The following is a 19233-nucleotide window of genomic DNA, read 5'->3' on the forward strand; positions in this document are numbered from 1 at the left end:
GTGGGAGTCCACTCATCCTCTTATCCATCCATTTTCCGTCACCGCTGCTCCTGCACTCGCATCCGCGCCGGTTGCTGGAGCCTATCCCAGCTGTCTTTGAGTGAAGGCAGGGTTACGTCATGGACCAGTCACCAGTTTATCGCAGGGCCACATAAAAACACAAACATCCATTTGCACTCGTACTCTCGCCTACGGACAATTTAGAGTTCGCAATTCGTTGCACGCCTGTGGGAGGTAGCTGGAGTACGCAGAGAGAGCCCACGCAGCCACCGGGAGAAAAAGAACATGTCATCTCCACACAGGAAGGCCCAGGGACTCAACAATGTGTGTTAAAGCACATTAAGGGTTTTAAATATAGACATGTCGCTGTTGTAATAGAAAGGAATCAGATGTGAACCACTGTCAGGCAGAATTCCTTAAGTACCGGGCTTCCTTCAAAAATGGCGGTGCAAGATTGGCAGCTGACTTGGAGCGAGACCCTTATTGCTCTCTATAGATACTTACTCAGATACTTTCTAAGGGTAGGAAAACCAAATTGCATTTATTTTACTACGGATATACACTTATATTAATGTATTTATGGGCAGTATGTTTAGCTTTTACCAATATAAAAGTCATCAAATAAGCCAAATTTTACACACTGGACCTTTAAGTGATGGCACCTGGTGCAATTACTGAGGAAGTACATTTCAGACAGGATGTCCAAGTCCACTGAAGGCTCTTGGAGCTTACTGGGCTGAGGCTGGTGGTTGGAAAGTAGAGATGTCCGCCAATAAAGGAGTTGCAGAGGATGTAGGAGATCAGACATGGGGGAGGAGGAGGAACCTCAGAGGGGCATGGAAAGTCTTTAACATAAATGGATTTTGAACTTATTGATGGATTCACTTGACCTTGTACAGGGGGGGAAATGTAATGTGGTCGGTTACCTTGGAGCTGGATTGATCAGAAGACCTTTAATTGTAGGTGTGGATTCCGACCGCCACACTTTTGATGCTGCAGTAAACGTTTTAAGAGCAGTGACCCTACAATTGAGCATACTTCACGGCTGAGCACCACTGCTTGATGCACCTCCGACTGTGGCATACTACCAGCTGCAGGGTCTTCCGCCGGTGTTTCCCCTCTCTAATGCCGGAACATCGGTGGGTGGTGGAGAAGCGACAGGGACGTCTCCCAACTGCCAGGTACTGATAGCTTATGCATAATTTAGCCATGCAAAATAAGGCGTAACTAATTTGTTAGCAACATACAGGATACAGTCAGAAACAGAATTGCCCTTCAAACCAAAAACACGCTCTTGGTAATTTGATATTTAATTTACATACCAAAAACAGATATGTCATTGAAATAATTACTTTGCAGCAAGATTAAGCCTAGTATTTTTGGTCCATAAGGTTTATAAGCAATTTTGGCCTTCCTGCAATATGTATTCCAAAAATAACATTGGCGCCCTCCAGAGGCCACTTTAGCTGAGAGAAATGAATAACGTTAAATACGGAGTTGTAAAAAGAAAAATGTCTATTATCGATTAAATTAATAGATATTGCCTGAATAGGACAATATTCTTTGTAAACATAGGCCCAAATTTAAACATACAATTTGTTATGAAAACCACAGGTGGCATATAGGAGGCTTGTAATGCAGTTAATTTCACACTGAGATTAATTGCATTCGTACTTTTTATTAACTCAATAACTAAGAATAATGAACATTTTGATTAGAGGTGCGCTATACATCATTCTAGCTCAACAGCATTTTATCTCCGGCCCGTTCAAGAACACATCAGAAATTAAGGCCCTTCTTTGATTTCTGTACTGGCTCTACTTTTAGAAAGTCACCACTAAAACACTTTGTGATGTCACAAACATTCCACTGGCTTATAAACATGCTCATGCTCTGCTGCAGAAACGGTGTAATAAGACACTCTTTCCCTTTCCCCCACTATGCACGTACCAGGTAAAACAAAACTTTTGGAACCAAACAGAATTGTTTGTAGCCTCCTGCATAAATTCTCCAAGGGCTAAACATGCAGTTTTTCTTGTCTGCAGATCCACACCTGTTCCACCAGAGTATCGGGTACAGATTCTGAAGTGAGTTTTAATTTTAGGCTGTGCTGCAAACTCACTGTCAGCAACAGAATAAAAAAATAAACATTTTGAAATTGGCATGTGTATGAAACTAGAATCATTTGGTGAGTATTTGCTGAAGACATGAAAACTTAGGGAGCACATAAGACCACAAATAATTCCAAATGTATTTATTTCTGTACAAACAAAGGAACTTTGTAGAAACTGTACAATCCCAACAAGATGCCATAAGAATTGACCCAACATGAAGGAAACAATCAGATCAATCAACTGAGGCTATGTACATTTTATAAATAAATTCTCATGTCTGGGGACACATCGGCACAACCACGATATTAATGAAGGTGTAAAAATCATGGAAACCTTTAAACTTCAACACCGGTTCACTTAATCCCATTACAACGGCATCATTATTTTGCAGTCAATGACCGATCATCAGCCATAGCGGTCGAGCATGACGCACTCGGCTCAGTCTTCCAGCTCCGTGAAGCGAGCAAACATCGCCTTGCGGACTGCGTCTTTGTACGTGTCTGAAGCGGATAGGTTGTAGTTGGTGCCTTTGGTGCCGAGTCCAGCTCCCTTTGTTCTCAGCTGTGCCTGCAAAGGATAACAGCGCACGTCAGTCCTCTTAGAAGGTACTCATGCAGTTGGAAGAAGCCAAAGACGTGCTAAAAATCACAGAGGGGGGTTTCGTACCGCAATGGGAGTCGTGATGCCCTGCTGGTTGCGTCCAAGACCTTTTCCCTCTTTCCAGCCCATGGCCTGCAGCATCTTGTTCCCAATGTTGTCACTGTTGAGGCCGTCCTTTGTGGGCTGCTCGTAATTACTACACAAGGGGGGAAAAAAATACAAATATATTAAGCTTTTGTAAAGCACTTTACACAAACATGTCCCGTAGGATGTTGGCTTACACTGCAGGTGTCGGTTGGGTAAATTTCTTCTTCTTGGGCGCTGGCGGTTCTGGAATGCCGTATTTTTCTCTCCTCTCAGCTGCCCTGTCTCTGTATTTCATCTGGTCACCAGACAGAAAGGGGAAAGAAAAAAAAAATCAACAAATTGCCAATGTTGATTTTTTTTTTGCTGCTGTGAATATTGCCAGAGGCCACACCTCAGTTTCCTTTCTTTCCAACTCTTCCAGCTCTGCTTCGCTCATCTTGGATCTGCGATGAATCTCCAGGTTTTTCTATTGAGCAGTGCAGACCAGATTCAAGTAAACACACAGTCTCCTCTTTATTTTCAACCAATGGCTGGTCTCGTCTGACGGCGACGTGGTCTCCTACCTTGTGGAGGTCTGAGAGTTGCTGGTGCCTGACCAGAGACTCTTTGTTGGGGAACTGCCTCCTGCAGAGCAGGCAGGCCAGCTTTGTCCAGTCGGTCAACTTCTGCTGGATGTCGCTGGCGTCAGAATCCCCGGCGGCCTCCTCGGGGTCACTGTCTCCGCTGTAGGCGGCCACCAGGCCACACTAATCAACACAGCGATGAACACAGCCAGGGGTCAATATTGCAAAAGCGAAGAGAAACACTGCATGCATATAGAAATATATTGTATATTTACATTATATACTATATTCCATATCATTTATTACATTTTTAAAATCAAGTAACTGATTATATTACATTGTTTATTATATTATACTGCACTATCACACTACTACTACTATTTTAGTGATATTACTAATACTATCACTGTTGATAGTATAATTATTTAATATATGGTATGTCATACTTTGCATTCCATTGGTTGCAACTAATTATATTATATTGCATAGCATTAAATAACACTTCAAACACCCTTGTATGTACTTGCAACTTGTACTTTAAATCTTTTTAACTCTGTATTTTGTAAAACTTATCTTCAACTTCCCACTTTTAAGAGTCTATTTTTCCACTTTCTTATTCCTTGTATGCACAATCACGCCGGGTTCTGCCAGACCAACATTTCCACTACCGTGGACACTCGGGCACTCACCTTTGAAGTGTTGGCTGAGCTGCTGGTCTGTGGCTCCTCCTCCTGGCACCTTATCATCTCTGGCATCAGTCTTTCCAGAGCCCCCGATTGCTAAACAGGCAGAGCGATCAAAGCGTTAGCCGGCGATAACGCAACGAGCCCGCGGGATCAACGTCAGTCGGAAGAGCAGTCGGGCTTCGTCTACCTTCTTTTCGAACAGCGTGAAACCGGCATCAGCCGCCGCCGCCTCCTTCCGCTCCTCCTGGCTTACAGGCTGAAAGCTGCCCTTGAAGTTTTCCTTCTGCTTGTTGAGGGTTTTAGCCCAGCGCTCCATGTCTTTAGCGATCTGAAAAAAGAAAAACATTGGATGAGGGCGAACTCGACAAGATCTACAAACGGGGTGGAAAAAAAAAAAAGACTGCTGAGGGTTTTGAATCCGCACCTGTTGAGCAGTTTTACTCTTGGGCTTTTCCTTTTTCTCCTTTGGCTCTTTGGGATCTTTGCTTGCATCGGTTTTCTCGGCAGGTGTGTTCTCCGAGGGGGCGGGCACGTAAGTCTCTTTCTCACTGTCCCAGTACAGGTACTGCTGGGTCTGAGAGTTGTAGTAATACTGCGACAGTGGTTGAAAAAAAGAGATTTAAAGACTTCTGCAAATCGAAGGAAAACGGAGAAACAAAAGATTTACATCCAGACTTGAGCACTTACATGACTGTTGGGGTCGTAGTAAAGGCCAGTTTGAGGGTCATAATAATAGCCAGAGGACTCATCAAACTGATAGGTGGATGTGTCGGGAGCTGCATACAGAACAGGAATAAAACTCACTCATCACTAATGACTGTAGGCGCATTAATGTTATCAATGACGTCGTGGGAATCCTATGCAATCGTACCTGAGGTGGTGGGAGGAGCCTGTCCAGAGGTTGCTGCCGTGCTGGCTGCAGGGACGCTGGCTGTAGCTACGGGTGCGACAGGCACAGACACGGTTTCTATCCCTGCGAGAGGTCCCGTCTGGGGCTTCGCCTCCAACTGCTGGGCAAGCGGCAAGGCCTGAAATAGACCCAGCGTCACTTCAGTTTGTGACATGACAAAGGTGGGAAATGAAAAATGTTGGAAATGACAGAGATAATTCACCTGGACAGCCGGCTGCACAATTATGTGTGGCTGGTAGACTTGTGCAGTCTGTGAGATGACGACTCCACCTGCAGTCGGCAAGATCTTCATCCCCGGGGCGGCTGGAAGTATAAGACATGTTGTGGATTAAAGGCTGTATAAGGGCTCACCACCACACAGCTCTTTGTTCCCCACTGGAGAATCTCAGTTTAAACTACGCCAGAACTGCACTTTAGAAATGTACTAGGGACAAATCGGCTTCATTTCACAGCCTACTGAAATAAACGGTCAGACTTCTGTGCTGAGACATTGGGAAAGCTCAAGTCGTACCTCCCAGAATGCCATTTCCCTGGGACGTGCTGGGCCCTGGCTGGAAGAATGTTTGGTAGTCCTTTTGGGCAGAGGAAAAAAAGAGAAAAGAACATTTTACATCTGGCATCCACAATGTCAACATTTTCAATCCACAAATAGTTAATCTTACTTTATGCAAACATCTGCACCTCCTATTACTGCCACATGTCTTTTAAACAAGTGATTGATTGATTGATTTGTCTGTTTATTGTTGGCTTTTGTGCTGCATGTTGTTGTTACTTTGTGATTGTGGTTGATTGTTTTATGTTACTGCTGGCTGTAAAACAATTTGCCCTTTGAGACTCCTTGAACCTTGAACCCTTGTACTAATTAAAACCCAAATGTAACATTTTTAAATCTAAGGTGCAGTGCTCCATTACAAAACCAGAGGTGCTATTACATTAGTTTTAACATTGAAATCGAACAAGTTGGTTAATTTCTGCTTTATGACAGATTCAGTCTGAAGGCCTCCGTCTGTTTTGCATTACAATTGAGAAACTTATGCTTCACTCATTCTACCAACCTGTGACATTGGGAGAAAGCCCTCTTGTGTGTAGTTAAAGTCCGGCATTCCATCTGAGCTTTGTTGAGGCTACAAAGGTGAAACCAAAGATGAGTAGTGAGCTTGCAGCACTGGAAATATGGAGGGGAAAAAAAACAGCCTAAGTAACATTGCATCGACAGAGAAATGCTCCCACCTGAGTAGAGGACCACTGAGCTGCAGCAATGGCTGTGCTGGCCACGGAGAAGGCACTGACACGATTCCCATCGGCGAGTAAATGGTCCCTTGGGTCAAACAAAACAAATACAAGTGAATTATGCTTTCCTATACTGTCTGGAAGCCTTGCACACCAGGCCAAGTCTAGCAGTCGCTTGAATGATTCTGCAACAGATTTCATCTGTTTTTGCACCACTGAATGGGGCATTTCAACAAATACAATGCCGCCTTTTATTAGCACATTGCACTACACTGGCATTATTAAAATATTTTGAACAAGGCCTGTGCAACACACGAGACAGATTGTGTTGACCCAGCACACTCTGGAGCTCAGCACACAGTCAACGGCGTACTTACTTCCTGGCACTCTTGGCGTAATCCACTCCAATTGTTTTTCCATCTAGTTTGAGAGGAGGCTGCAGTCCCTGTAAGATGGTGAGCAGCTGGGAAGCCTCCTGTGAAAGGAAATCCATTTTAACTTTAAGTGCTATGCAGCCAGGATGGGGGAGGGGTCACGAAGAAAAACCCAAACAGATTAAAAGAAAATACATTTAAATTTAAATAAAAACATAACATAAAAACATTTAACTTTAGATAAATAAATACATAAATAAATATATTTTTTAAAAAGTCAATGAAAAAAAAAAAAAAAAGTTGGGGTGCAATCTGACATCAGTATCAACATGCTGTATGTTCCATAATGCATTACCAGAGGCGAGGAGAGCTGCACAAAGGCAAAGCCTCTGTTCTGGCCCGTCTGCTTGTCCTTAATAAGGCGGATGTTGCTCGCTGAAAGGTTAGCGTATGGCGCCAGGGCCGTCATTATGGCTTCAATGGTGGTCAGCGGAGCAATATTTCTCAGAATGATTGCTGTGGGGGGAGGAGAGAGGACGTGTCAGAGGGCAGTGCTGGCATGTGAGGATTTGCATCGACGGGAGAGGAGTCCTTACTGTCGCCACAGAACTCTCCGCCGGCCTGGGTGTCAGACAATCCGGGGTTGCTGCTCGACTCGCCCTCTGCTGGCACAAGAGAAGCCGGGTGAAAAGAAGGTAGATCGAGTTCCACTTTAAGAAATGTTCTTTCGGTCAAAGAAAGGGTGTGCTAATGAAAGGCAAATGCTACACATGTGACAAGTGATGGAATTTTTTTTTTTAAAAGTTTTATTTTAATAATTTCCATACGGCCTCTGTCACTGACTTCACGTGACGTCAGGATCAAAAGATGCTTTTCCCCCCTTCTTATTCTTCTATCCATGCACTTGGTTCACATTTGACGGAATGACTACAACACAAGTTTGTGTTGCATCCCAGCATTGTGGGGCCCACACCGCCTGGATGTCAGCAGTCAGTGGCCTTTGGTTGATTTAACTACTTACCAGCTTTGGCTGCCCCACACCTGAAGCACTTCAGCCTCCTCCGGAAATTGTACAGGCCACACTGAAAGTAACCGTTCAAATTGTTTTTAAAGCATACCTGCTAAAGGCCTGCACAAGTGTTGCCTCAGAAAACGCTATAGACAGTGCTGAGGCAAACCATACTTACCTGAGACACAACTTAACCGTTACCACTACAAATATAAGTGTTGCCAAAAAAAACTAGGAAAGAGGACTGCGATAGTTGCATGTCATATGCCAATGCACTTGGAAGTGTGTGAGGTGTTGCGCGAGGTGGCACTGTTTCAATTTGGGGGTCATGGACGCGAGAATGAGAAATCACTTACAGTGTTGCACAGCCAGTCTTCATACTTGTTCCTGGAGTTGCTGTAGTGCATGTCCACGCTTTTGCCTTGGATGGTCAGGCGCTTCTGAAAGAAGACGGGACAAATCAGACAAGTGCCCCTGGTGGTCGTTCACTCATAATCAGAGCAAGCAGTGTTGGAAGGGAGAGATGGGGAATGGGACCCCCAACAGATAGCCTTTGTGTTACAGACAGGACAGGCACATATGTGAGCATGATGTATGGAAGGTTCTTTATGTGTTTGGGACCCGAGCGTCCAGGCTGAGCTGGAGCAGAGTGTATAAATGTGCCCTAAAGAGATTCCTGACTGCTTAAAACCAAAAAAAAAAAAGAAAAGAAAAAAAAGAGGCAAGGGAGGCAGGGGAGGATTATGTAATTCCCACACTCTGAGGCATAGGCTTAAAATAAAGTCTGAGCTTTCAACCCTAACATAACCCTATCAGTTCCTGTATCATCAAGGTAAAGAGAATTTCATTACCCTTCAAGCTAATTTCTTGGGGAGATGGTGCGACTGTTTGAATTTCAATGACATAAACAATAAGATATCCTCCACATTATAGCAATCGCTCTCAGAGGACAGCAATCACTATTGACAGAGAACTCATTGCTTTTGTGTCAGTTCATAAACTCCATAGGTTTTTCCTTTTTTTTTTTCCAACAGTCTCCACAAAACTTTGGTTGCCATTTGGGATTTTTTTTTCTTTTTCTTTCCTTCTTTCAGATCCCCAAGATTAAAACTAGACTTGGCGATTGTGAAGCAACCTGATTGGTCTCCATCCATCGGGTAGCATCTTGCAAGTGATAAAAGTCCACGAAGGCGAAACCACGGCTTATACCTAGAGACAGCATTCAAATATAGACGGGAGGCGTGTTAGTTAAGCGTCCATGGGCATAATATTCAAAGTCTTCCACAAACTGCTTCACGACCCAGGGCCTGTTTGGTACACTAGGCCACTCCTTAAAGAGTTTTACCATAGCAAGAAATCCAGCTGCAAGTCAGACTAATTTGAAAAAAAAGGGAGAAAAAAAAACAAAACAGGATTGTCTGCTAATCATTTTTTTTTTTCAGCTCTTACTTACCTCAGAGAAAATCCACAGTTGACTGGAATGAAAATTCTTAAATAGACGTGTACATTTTTTTAGAAAATAGCTTAGTTGCTATGGAAATATGGGTCTGAATGGAAGCAGGTTTGCCCTATGGTCAAAGACTGGAGGGAGGACAGGGTCTTTCTTACGCCAGGCTCTCACCTGTTTTCTTTTTCATCAGCCTGACATCAATGGGCTGTGGCCCCTCCAGGTGGTCGATGGCAAAACGGATCTGGAAAAAAATAATCAAATAAAAACGCACATTTACGTGTTAAGAGTTTTTCTTTAAGGTGAAGCGTGTGGAAAAGTGAAAGAAATGCGAGAGACTTACATCTTCCTCTGTGATGTGAGGAGACAGACCCCAGAGCATGATGGTCTTACTCTTCTTGTCCTCCCCAGCTTCCCTTCTGTAGTCCTGGTCTGGGTAGTCGCCATCGGAGTGGTACCCATCTTCTGACCGGTCACTGTTTCGTCGCTTCCTCTCCCTTTGTTGCTAGTTAATGGAAACATTCAGCACATTATTTACTTCTGTATTTCATTTTCACTCTATCCGGTGTCGTGCAGGGGTGGGGGAACCTACCTCTGGGCTGTCTCTGGATCCTCTACGATCGTCAAATCGATCATTTCGTCGCTCGTCGCCCCAGCGGCGCATGTTATCTCGCTCTTGGTCTCTCTCTCGTCTGTCACGCCAGTCGGAATCGTCACGGGATTGGTCGGACCCGTACCTCCCGCTTCGTTCCGTGCGGCTGATCCTGCCCAACGGGCAGAAAACACATTTTCGTCAACTAGTTTTCGTGAGCGCCGCGGCTTGTGCACTATTCGGTCGCTTGTCTGCATTTTCTGAGTGGGGCGGAGTGGGGCGGGCGTGATTGGTAACATATGGCGATATGAGCAAAACGAAGAGATATACTTTTGATACTCGCGTACATATGCAAACAGCCTACAAATAAGTGACTGCGCTGACAAACCCCACTACTGACGCATTTTTATACTAAATTTCGCGCCGTCGTGAAACGTTACCCACCTTTTATCGGCACCCATTTCTGCCAACTGCCCGCGCGAGGCCTGCAAATAAAGACAACTGCTTTTTAACTTGCATATCAATAGTGCGCTTTCGCCACATATAACTGCATATTCTGGAGTAAGGAGTCACACAACCAATTGCAACAAAGTGACCAGGGAGCTCACGACATGGAGTCAGGCTTTTTCTTTTTTTTTTGCGGCGGCCATAACGTTGAAAACGACTACGCGAAGTCGACGATGCCAAATCGTTTCTGTTTGAAGCCGAAAACATAAAAAAAAAAAAAAAAAACTTACCAGGATTGTTAACTTTGCAACGAAACGTTCCACAGATACGTTTTCAATGTCAAATTTGGTAAGCGTCGGCAAGCAAATTTCATTACACAGCCAGATAGCTTTTCGGTGAAAACGACGACGTCGTCTCTGTCCCAAAATGCTTTGCGGTGAGGAGCGGTGCATTGTGGGAGATGTAATTTTTACACCCACTTTGTCGCGCAGGCGAATTAAAAAAATAATAAAAATTGAAATATTGACTCGAACTTCATAGGAGACTCTTAAGCTTACATATCCGGTTGTTACGACACAAGACTGATTTTGGTGCGTAGTTGTTGTTAACTGAGATTGCAGTTTGTCGGAGCTGTCTGCAAGTTGAACGCATCGTCAGGACAGAGGAAACGAAACTACTGAGTTTTGTTTGTACGTCGTTTTACCACCCTTCAGCGAAGTTAGAATTCGGCTCAGCCTGTAATTTATGACACATCTATAACATACAGAGCTGCGGTTTTCAAAACCATCGTCTCTCTGGAAATTCAAGTGCAGCGGGCTTTCGAAGTGTTGCATTCCTGCGTCTTCCAGTTATACTTCATTTCGAACCGACCCAGAAGATAGACCACAGACAGACACCGCCTTTTATTTTAAAGAACTAAAGGTAATATTAGTTCTTGACTTTAATCTCTAAAATCATGCAGTCTAAAGGCTATCCCTATTGCATCAACAGAAGTGTGATGATATAAACTATTTTTGGATCTGAAAAATTAAGAAAAAAATAAATAAAACCCACTTTTTGGTGTTATTCTTTTATTACATTATTTAAATCAGGGAACATCACCAAACATTTCACTGTACAAGCAGGCCTTAGTCGAGATGACGTATACAATTAATTTTGAAACTTGGCACATCACAATGTCCCCCTTTTATGTCTATAATGTGGTAATGACACTGCATAAAGCACTGACAGCCGGCAGGGCTGAGCAGGCACAGAATTATATTTGAGATTCACCAATGTTAAACTAAAATTAAGGGGGTTGTTTGGGTTTTGTAAAAGATCATGTCTCTGCCATCAAGGCCGCCAAACAATATCTATACAAAGGTGTCATGGCATAAAACACAAAATCAAGACATAGAATATAAAAATGGTCCACATGGTCCCAAACAGGAAGGTGGAATCCATAACACTGGTCCAACAAGTCAGGATGGGAGGGTGGGCTGGTAGCTGTGGGATGTTTTCAATCTTCATCATTAGGTCTAGGTTAAGGTCTCTCCTTTTGTCACCTGCGAAGAGAGCATTTAAAAATCAGATCTACATTTGCAAATCCCCAAATCAATTATATGAATTAATTAAACATCAGTATACTTACTCTGGCCTCTATGTATTCAATTCGCCTCTCCAATGCCGTCAGCTTCTCATTGAGAGTGGCCAAGCGGGATCGACAAGACATGTCTGTGGATGACACAAATGTTTTAACACAGATACCATGACCGTCCACAGTTTCATCACGATCACTTTCATCAGTGTAATCAACTATAGCCTCTGAAATTAATACACGACGAACACATTTACTGTCACAGGTGGCCGTATGTGGGTTGAGTCGATTTTGCTGCTCATGCTAGCATAACACGGAGTTAAATGGCAGCTGACAGGGTAGCATTTGAAATAGCCGTTAGCCACCACATAAACAACTGCAAAGATATTTCGTTCTATATTTTGCACTGTTTCGACTAATAAACTAAGATGACAAACAAAACAGTTATTCCCGGCACTTGTGCTCACCAAGTAAAAACAAAGCTAACAGCTAACTGGGAGTGGCAATATAAAGCATCAACATCAAGCCAGAGAGCTAGCGGAGCTAGCTAGCATGAGCTGATACAAGGGGGCTCTACGGGAGATTAATGTCTTCTTGGTTAAATTCTATCTTAAATGCTTACCGAATGAGTTGAGGAAGTCGGCAATTTTTTTGATACTGCTCGTAATCACTTCAATGTACTCCCGATTCGCCCAGTCTTGGTGAATCTCCCTTTGCACTGGATCTTCCTGACCAGCCATGTTGGAAATGGCAGGCGAGCGTCGAATTCAATGTAACCAGGAAGAGACTATTCAGTCACAGGCTGCATCCTTTATGGGTCATGTTAAGCGACACAGGGACTCACTTGTCTCGATTCGATGCATTTATCAAATCAAACATTAATTTGTATTTACCAGTATGTAGGAAGCTGTAATAAATGATTTTAGTGATATATCCATATCCCTCAGTTGTCTTTTGTAAAATTATGACAAAAAATGAACTTGCTTGTCTCGATTTGATGCATTCATCAAATCAAACATTTTAATTTGTATTCACCAATACGTAGGAAGTTGTAATCATATAATTTTAGTCATATTTTGTAAAGTTACGCTAAGTTGTAAGGAATGTTTAGTTAAACAAAAAACGTAGTTGAATCATTTTTGGTTGCAACATTTAGCCGATGCGTCTAATAAGTAGGAATGGTTCATGTGAAAGTGTTTCAAATACCGTGGACACAAATAAACACTTATTTGACATTGAATTTTTATTTCATAATGTCCACATTAGCGAGACCTGATACGAGTTACACGCAAGGGCAGCGTCAGTCTTTTACATTTCATCAGAAACTCCCCTCGCTGAAAGGTTTCAAAGAGTATCTTCATTCCGTAAAAAGGCTGTAGAGCCCGAGCGTTGGACACATACCAAACAGAGTGCGGGACGGTATCTGAACTGTAAAAGTTTCTGACCAGATATAATACCACTGTAAGAGACTGATAAATCTGACACAAAGCTGGTCGTAACTGATACTTTTACAGCCAATGAGCGCATGTTGTTAAGCAGTTTACTTGACATTTTTAAGAAGCTCTTTAATATCTGCCTCTATGTCGCTGGTAAGGAATCTTCTGCTATAGCGCTTGTAGGGCTCACCCTCAGGACTGACCAGGAACTTCTCAAAGTTCCAGGACACGTCGTTTCTCATCAAAGGACTCCAAATAATAAATTTTGGATCTGACATGAGGGCCATGGGGTCATCACAAGGGAACGGGAGCTTTTCTTTCAGATACTTGAACAAAGGATGGGCATCTTTTCCATTCACGTCCACTTTCTCGAGGAGATGAAACTTTGGTTCAAAGCCATTCCCTGGGCGGACATATTTCAGTGATGTTAGGATTTCGTCATTCTTGCAGTTCTCCTATAATAAGGATATATAAATATTAAACATTAGCGGCGAATGACTCAGGAATGTGATTGTTCACCAGTTAATGAGAATGTGTTTGATTCAGTTGATAGCTTGCACAATGAGAAACGGATTTTAGGCAAGGGGATGTGGGAATGTTTAATTTCACTCCACCAACCCCAGCCCAACAGTTCCTGTTAATCACAGAAGCAGAATTCCTCACTGAAATTAGCCCTTTTTGTTTCTTTTGAACCTCTAAAACATTATTACTACAACTCAACTTCAATTGTTAAGTACTGAAGGGAATTTAAAGAGATACCTAGAGATAGATGGAAGCCCCAATCCACATAAAAAGTTCAGTTTTGCTGGGGAAAAACATTTCCACCCAAAAGATGCCTATTGAGGCCTCATAGCTATGAGCTGCATTCATGTGCATCATGCAAATACAGGAAGTTGGTTTACCAAACTCAGGTTTATTTGCATTCAACTAAAACTAGCCACACTCAGCGCTGAATTAAAAAAAAACAAAAACCAACAGGCTGTTTGGTTTGGTTAGTTTCTGTGTAGGGCAGAAAGGAGGATTGTTAAGATCTTTTAAATCTATGTTGTTTTCTTATGTTGGAGTACACAGATACTTCTGTCATCAAGAAGATAGTAATTACGCTTTAGTTGGCTAAAATTTACTTTTGAGTGAACTGGCCATTTGATGCACAAGAAATATAACTTCTTAGAAAAAAAAAAACACACACACAATATGCTTCAAATGTAATAGCTTTTACAGTGGAATATTCAAGAAAAAAACAAACAAAAACAACGCATTTGGATGCGTTCAGAACTAGAGTTCACCTCCCTGAAGACAACACCCCCGTGTGAAAAACACGGGTGTGTATAATGGCCTACCACATGGCTTACCTGGTGTCCAAACTGATTGCAGGGCACACCCAGGATAACGAGCCCCTTGTCTGTGTAGCGACTGTGGAGCTCGTTCATCTGAGTGTAGTCCCTGGTTGTTGTTCCTCAGAGAGACGCCACATTTTCAATCAGCACCACTTTCCCTTTTAGCGCGGAGAAACTGAACGTTTCTCCAGACAACAGCTTGGCCGTCAGGTCGTAGAACTTCTTCACTCTCCCAGCCATTGCTTCGCCGGACGGAATGTTGAACCTGAGGGAAACAAACAGCCCCTTATGTTAGATTAGGTTAAACGACGTCGCCAACAAGTCAAACATAAGTCAAGCTTGCGTCATCAATGGGGCGGGTCTAAGATATAACTTAGGTACTTTCCCCCGATGTGATTTTTTTTTTTTTTTTTTAATTCAGGAAGTGCCGATATGAAGTGGGAAAGCAGTCCAAATAATGCAACGTAACCGTGACTGTCACATGCGACTTAACACATTTTTTTTTTTTGTTTAAGTCACTAACAATAAATTGTTCAATGAGCAAACGCCAACATAACGTGATAATGTACCATATGTAACATACTTAAAAATAACAATATCGACCTACACTACACTACACTATGTTCAAGAGTAACAAAATATAAAGAATTTGGCGTCGGGAAGGTTTAGAACTCGGAAAGCAATCTACCCCTGTTTGAAAGGACAATGGCACGTTCCAGGAAGTAGCGCACAGCGTGAACCTTGTCCTGTACCCGCGTTGGTGTAACGGGTCTGACAAATACATGGTTTCCACTCATCTAATTTCAGTTCTGTCTGACGGCATTAATGTACTTGAATGACGATTGCCAACAGCTCCGAGAGAGAGGGTAGTGTTGCTCGTTTGCGCTACATGCGCACAATAGGCCAAAAATGTCAGAGTGGCTCAGTGTGTGTGTAGCTATTAGCTTGTTGTTGAGCCTGGTCACAGCAACAGCTGCCTACATGCTATATTCGGGACTGATAGCACACATCAACGTATTGACCGGCTCTCCTCCAATAAAGAAGATCACCTTCGCCTACAAGTTCAGACAGGGACTGTACAGAAACTGTGGCCAACTTTTTAGAGAGTCCCACAACATTGGACCAAAGCTTCCATGCATCGGTGTATTTTATGACGACCCAAATGAGGTAAAACATTTCACAAAGCTTCCTCACTACAACGCCAACTCTCTTTCTAGGAAGGCTGTTAACGTGATCGCCCACTAGATGGCGATGTTATGCTTTTAAAACTAGTTGCCCAAGATCGCGTTGTCCGGTAATTCTAGACTCTGAATTCTAATCATCATCCTGTTGCAGCTTGATTTTGAATTTCAAAAATAGTTACTGACACAACAATCAAATCGCTAAGACATCTTTACTTCTCATTCTGTCAGCTTGTTTAAATATTGTGTTTTCTTCTTCTTCAATATTACCGGAAGTAATGTTTTACAGCAGTAGGTCAGTGTGAGGTGATTTATGTTCAGTTCAGATGTCAGAATATTAAAACTCACTTCAAAGACACAGGTAAGTGCCAAGTCCTAGGAGACCAAAACATGTACTACAAGAATGTATTTCAAAATGATCAGAAAAATAGGAAAAGTCTATATGTATATATGTATATATATATATATGTATGTATATATATATGTATATGTAATTATTATTATTATTATTATTATTATTGTTATTATTATTATTACTTTTTTTCCAATTGAATGTACTTCTAAGTGTCACGCCATATTATGTCATAATGTTGCTGCTGGCCCTTTTGCTGTTGTGTAGGTTTTTTTCCCCTTCCTAAGTCCATTTTAATTTTTAAAATGTGACAATTGCACATGTAACATTTGTTATTCAGAGGATCTGTTTGTTTTGTATTAACACATTCCATTAATTACTCAGTCAAGCTGCTTTTACTGCAGGTTGTGTTGTTTTTCCTGCAGTCAGGTAACTTGCTTGCCTTTGTAGCGTTGGGTTCTCACCTTCAGTGGAAGCAGTATCGTTCGTAAACCAGTGTTGCTTTTTCACTTTTGTGTCTCCAATACGTTGAACAGGGCATTTATTCCAAAATTGTCCTCCTGAAGTTTTTTTCTCTGTTAATAATTAGATGCAAAAATATGCACTAAAGATCAGGTGCCAAATTTTGGAGCTTAAATTTTGAAGTTGCTGTTGCTCTTGTGATTTCTGCGCACTGCCGCGCTGCTGATAAAAAACACAATTAGCGAGTTGGATCGTGCTGTGAGATGTTTTTCTCCCACACTTTCAGGCGTTCTCTGTGTGAACTTATCTCTGTGTCTATAAGCAGCAGGAAATAATATCGGCAGGATTTGTTTTGCTGATACTTAATCCTGCTCACACTGCAGACTTTCTAAAAATCTGTGAGTCCAGCATGAGCTGCTTTTTTTTTTTTATGGAGCCAAACATAAAAAAGGAAAACGGAAATAAGGACTAATAATGGACACCATTAAATCATTAAGCTGTTTCAGCAGAGGGAACTGGAAGGTGCAGTGACCGGAGCAGTGAAAAGAAGCACGGTGGGTTAGAGTAGACAGTTGGAAAAGTGCGTCTGATGTATAAGCTTGTTGTCAGTCAGTCAGTTGGAGTCACACCATACACCAAACACATGTTGACTGTGAGCTTGACAGACTATTGGTAAATTATGATGAATAAAATCAGGATGTCATAAATATTTAAAATGATAAAATTAAGGAGAGGCAGCATTTTGGAATGAAAGAGACTCATTGAAAATAACATTGCTGCGTGATAGGATGAGCCCTCTGTCGGTCACGTTCAACAGAGGCTGTTAAGAAATGTTTGCTATCAGCAGCAGATCCATTTTGTAACAGCACAGTACTTTCTACTGATGTGAGGGATGATACTTGACACATGAAACCACCCCATGGCGGGACTGTAAAAAAATGGCTCCCGCAGCGTGGATGCTGCAATGTTTTTTTAGAAAAAGGAGGGAAAGGTTTTTCTCTCCTCCCTCCTGACTAGTGCAAGAGTTAAAGGTGCAGTTTGCTCAAAACTGGAATATCACCCTAACTTTGACAGGCCCATGTTTTTTAAACCATGTAAGCATACTAGAGCACACATAAGGCAGGCTAAACAAAGAGCACTAGCATAAAAATTAGCACAAGTTAAAAACAAACAAACATGTCACCACGTTGCATGCTTCTTTTCTTTCTTGTCCAAAAAAACTGAAAAGTCTAGCTTTACTAGTTTGTCATTTTGTTTTATCTTGTTATGTCTTGTGAGATCCAAATTTACACTACTTACAAGATATACCTGAATGTATCTATATATTAATAAATATAGATACAGTATGTAATTTGGAATGGTGCCATTCACGCGCCATAGTCAAATTGGACTGCCATGACCCCCATCCACTTGGATGACATGCCATGAGCAATATTAAGATGAAATGATTAAATCTGAAAGGAAATTTGCTATGTAAATTAAACAAAGACCTGAGAAATCACCCATAAAAACTAATCGCACCAAAATGATTAGTTGTTAGCAAAGTATGACTCACACTTCCAATCAGCAGGCCGGGTTGTAAAAAAAACTCCCTTAAGATGTCTTTGCTGCACCTTTTCACTTATTTTTATATCCACACCTTGATGTGTTTTTTTCCCCCCGCTTTTGCTTTGTTCAGTCCATTTGCAGTTCGTCTCCGGGTTGGAAGAGCATGCACTCAGTGTGCGTTGAAATGAACTAATGAGCTTGTGATAACAATGCAGACTCGATGAAAAGGCAGGAGTTGGAATTACGAAATGATTAAAAGCGGTCATTAAAATGAATGGATGTAGTTATTTAAAGTAGCTAATTGCCTGTACTTCATTTCTTACCTTTGCTTGAAAATGACACACATGAAAGTGGCAACGTGTCTGTGACTTTTGGGATGGTATTTACAATAATTCCACGTCTTCCTTCAAGGACTTAACACATGGCCATTTCCACAATAGCCCCGCCGCAGTGTTGACTTCCTGTGTGTGTGACAGTTTGGCCCGGCGCTCAACAACCTGATGGAATGTGACCGGAGTTCAGCCGCGGACTCTTCCCAGCTCTGCCTCAAAACCCCTTTGTTGTGCTCATCTCCTTTTCCCAAGCCGGCAATTAGGCTAGCGGTGGGTTCTCGTTCCCCCTGCGCAGTCGCAGCCAAGTCCTGATCTAAGTTAAAATAATTGGCGTAATGGTCTGAGCTCATTAGCATCCCAGCCTCAGGGTGCCATTTAGTCCCAGCATCAGGAGTCCCGGAGAGCTCGCGCTCACATGGCAGGACTGTTATTTGGTGTCTAAGCAGTCGGACAAATGTCCATTGATATTTGCGGTGAGGGAAAAAAAAAAAACAAAACTTTTTTTTGTTCGAGGGGCAGCTGACACAGGACGGGCGTCAGCAACCTCCGCTCTCATCGCCCGTCCTCGGCTCCTTTTGCTTTCCCCTCCTTTATCCACCTTCTCCCGAGAAACAAAAAGGCCTCAGCGAGGAATTGAGTTGGTCCGGAGACGGTTGCCATGGATATGGGGCTGGCGCAGCTCCGTCCGCTCCTTCGAAATGGTGCACATGTGCCCGGCCCCGCCCACTAAACACGTCTCCTCCGCCGGCACCCTCAACCTCAACCTCCCCCCTCGCCTGAGCCGGTGATGCTTTCTGACCCGCCGTGCCCACGTCACCTCCGCTCGGCAGCCCGGGGGGTCGGGGGGTGGCTCAGCTCGTCGCCCAGCTGCTCCTTTCAAACTCCTTTCAGGAGAGCGGCGTGCTCTCCTGCAGACGTGTACGCTCGGGATTAGCAGTAAGGTAGCGGTG

At 42.8% G+C, this 19233-nt stretch overlaps 4 protein-coding genes across 9 annotated transcripts in view; 1 reads left to right on the forward strand and 3 right to left on the reverse strand.

The window, feature by feature from the left end:
• Positions 1-2239: 2239 nt before the first annotated feature.
• rbm5 (RNA binding motif protein 5) lies at positions 2240-10508 on the reverse strand. Of its 6 annotated transcripts, none has more exons than XM_076037307.1 (25): positions 10350-10508; positions 10057-10097; positions 9613-9778; positions 9364-9525; positions 9195-9264; positions 8709-8782; positions 7930-8013; positions 7586-7646; positions 7161-7229; positions 6920-7080; positions 6568-6665; positions 6191-6278; positions 6016-6084; positions 5472-5532; positions 5163-5263; positions 4922-5078; positions 4738-4826; positions 4475-4642; positions 4238-4378; positions 4054-4143; positions 3365-3547; positions 3193-3267; positions 2996-3096; positions 2781-2910; positions 2240-2681 (listed from the first exon to the last, which is right to left on the reverse strand). In XM_076037307.1, the coding sequence occupies exons 2-25, from the start codon at positions 10071-10073 to the stop codon at positions 2553-2555; spliced, it is 2544 nt and encodes an 847-aa protein (XP_075893422.1). In that variant the 5' UTR covers positions 10074-10097; positions 10350-10508; the 3' UTR covers positions 2240-2552. The 6 variants fall into 6 exon arrangements, with proteins under 6 accessions (XP_075893422.1, XP_075893421.1, XP_075893420.1 ...); XM_076037306.1 differs by having other exon boundaries at positions 7930-8010; positions 9613-9784; XM_076037305.1 differs by having other exon boundaries at positions 7161-7226; positions 9613-9784; positions 10350-10507.
• A 604-nt stretch (positions 10509-11112) lies between these two features.
• Positions 11113-12417, reverse strand: brk1 (BRICK1 subunit of SCAR/WAVE actin nucleating complex). The gene is made up of 3 exons (XM_076037312.1): positions 12258-12417; positions 11690-11772; positions 11113-11603 (listed from the first exon to the last, which is right to left on the reverse strand). Exons 1-3 carry the CDS (start codon positions 12373-12375, stop codon positions 11577-11579), a joined length of 228 nt encoding a protein of 75 aa, XP_075893427.1. The 5' UTR covers positions 12376-12417; the 3' UTR covers positions 11113-11576.
• Positions 12418-12860: 443 nt separating this feature from the next.
• On the reverse strand, positions 12861-14757 carry gpx1a (glutathione peroxidase 1a). Its single transcript, XM_076037311.1, has 2 exons — positions 14424-14757; positions 12861-13526 (listed from the first exon to the last, which is right to left on the reverse strand). The coding sequence occupies exons 1-2, from the start codon at positions 14646-14648 to the stop codon at positions 13176-13178; spliced, it is 576 nt and encodes a 191-aa protein (XP_075893426.1). The 5' UTR covers positions 14649-14757; the 3' UTR covers positions 12861-13175.
• A 307-nt stretch (positions 14758-15064) lies between these two features.
• Positions 15065-19233, forward strand: part of tex264b (testis expressed 264, ER-phagy receptor b) — a 39837-nt gene continuing 35668 nt past the window's right edge. Inside the window, exon 1 of the mRNA XM_076037310.1 lies at positions 15065-15575. Coding sequence (XP_075893425.1) covers positions 15318-15575 — 258 coding nt within the window. The 5' untranslated portion in view covers positions 15065-15317. The remainder of the gene's footprint in view (positions 15576-19233) is intronic.

The sequence above is a fragment of the Nelusetta ayraudi genome, unplaced genomic scaffold (assembly GCF_046127955.1).
Source record: "Nelusetta ayraudi isolate G7.1 ecotype Tasmania unplaced genomic scaffold, CSIRO-AGI_Nayr_v1 ptg000050l, whole genome shotgun sequence".
NCBI classification, from domain to species: domain Eukaryota; kingdom Metazoa; phylum Chordata; class Actinopteri; order Tetraodontiformes; family Monacanthidae; genus Nelusetta; species Nelusetta ayraudi.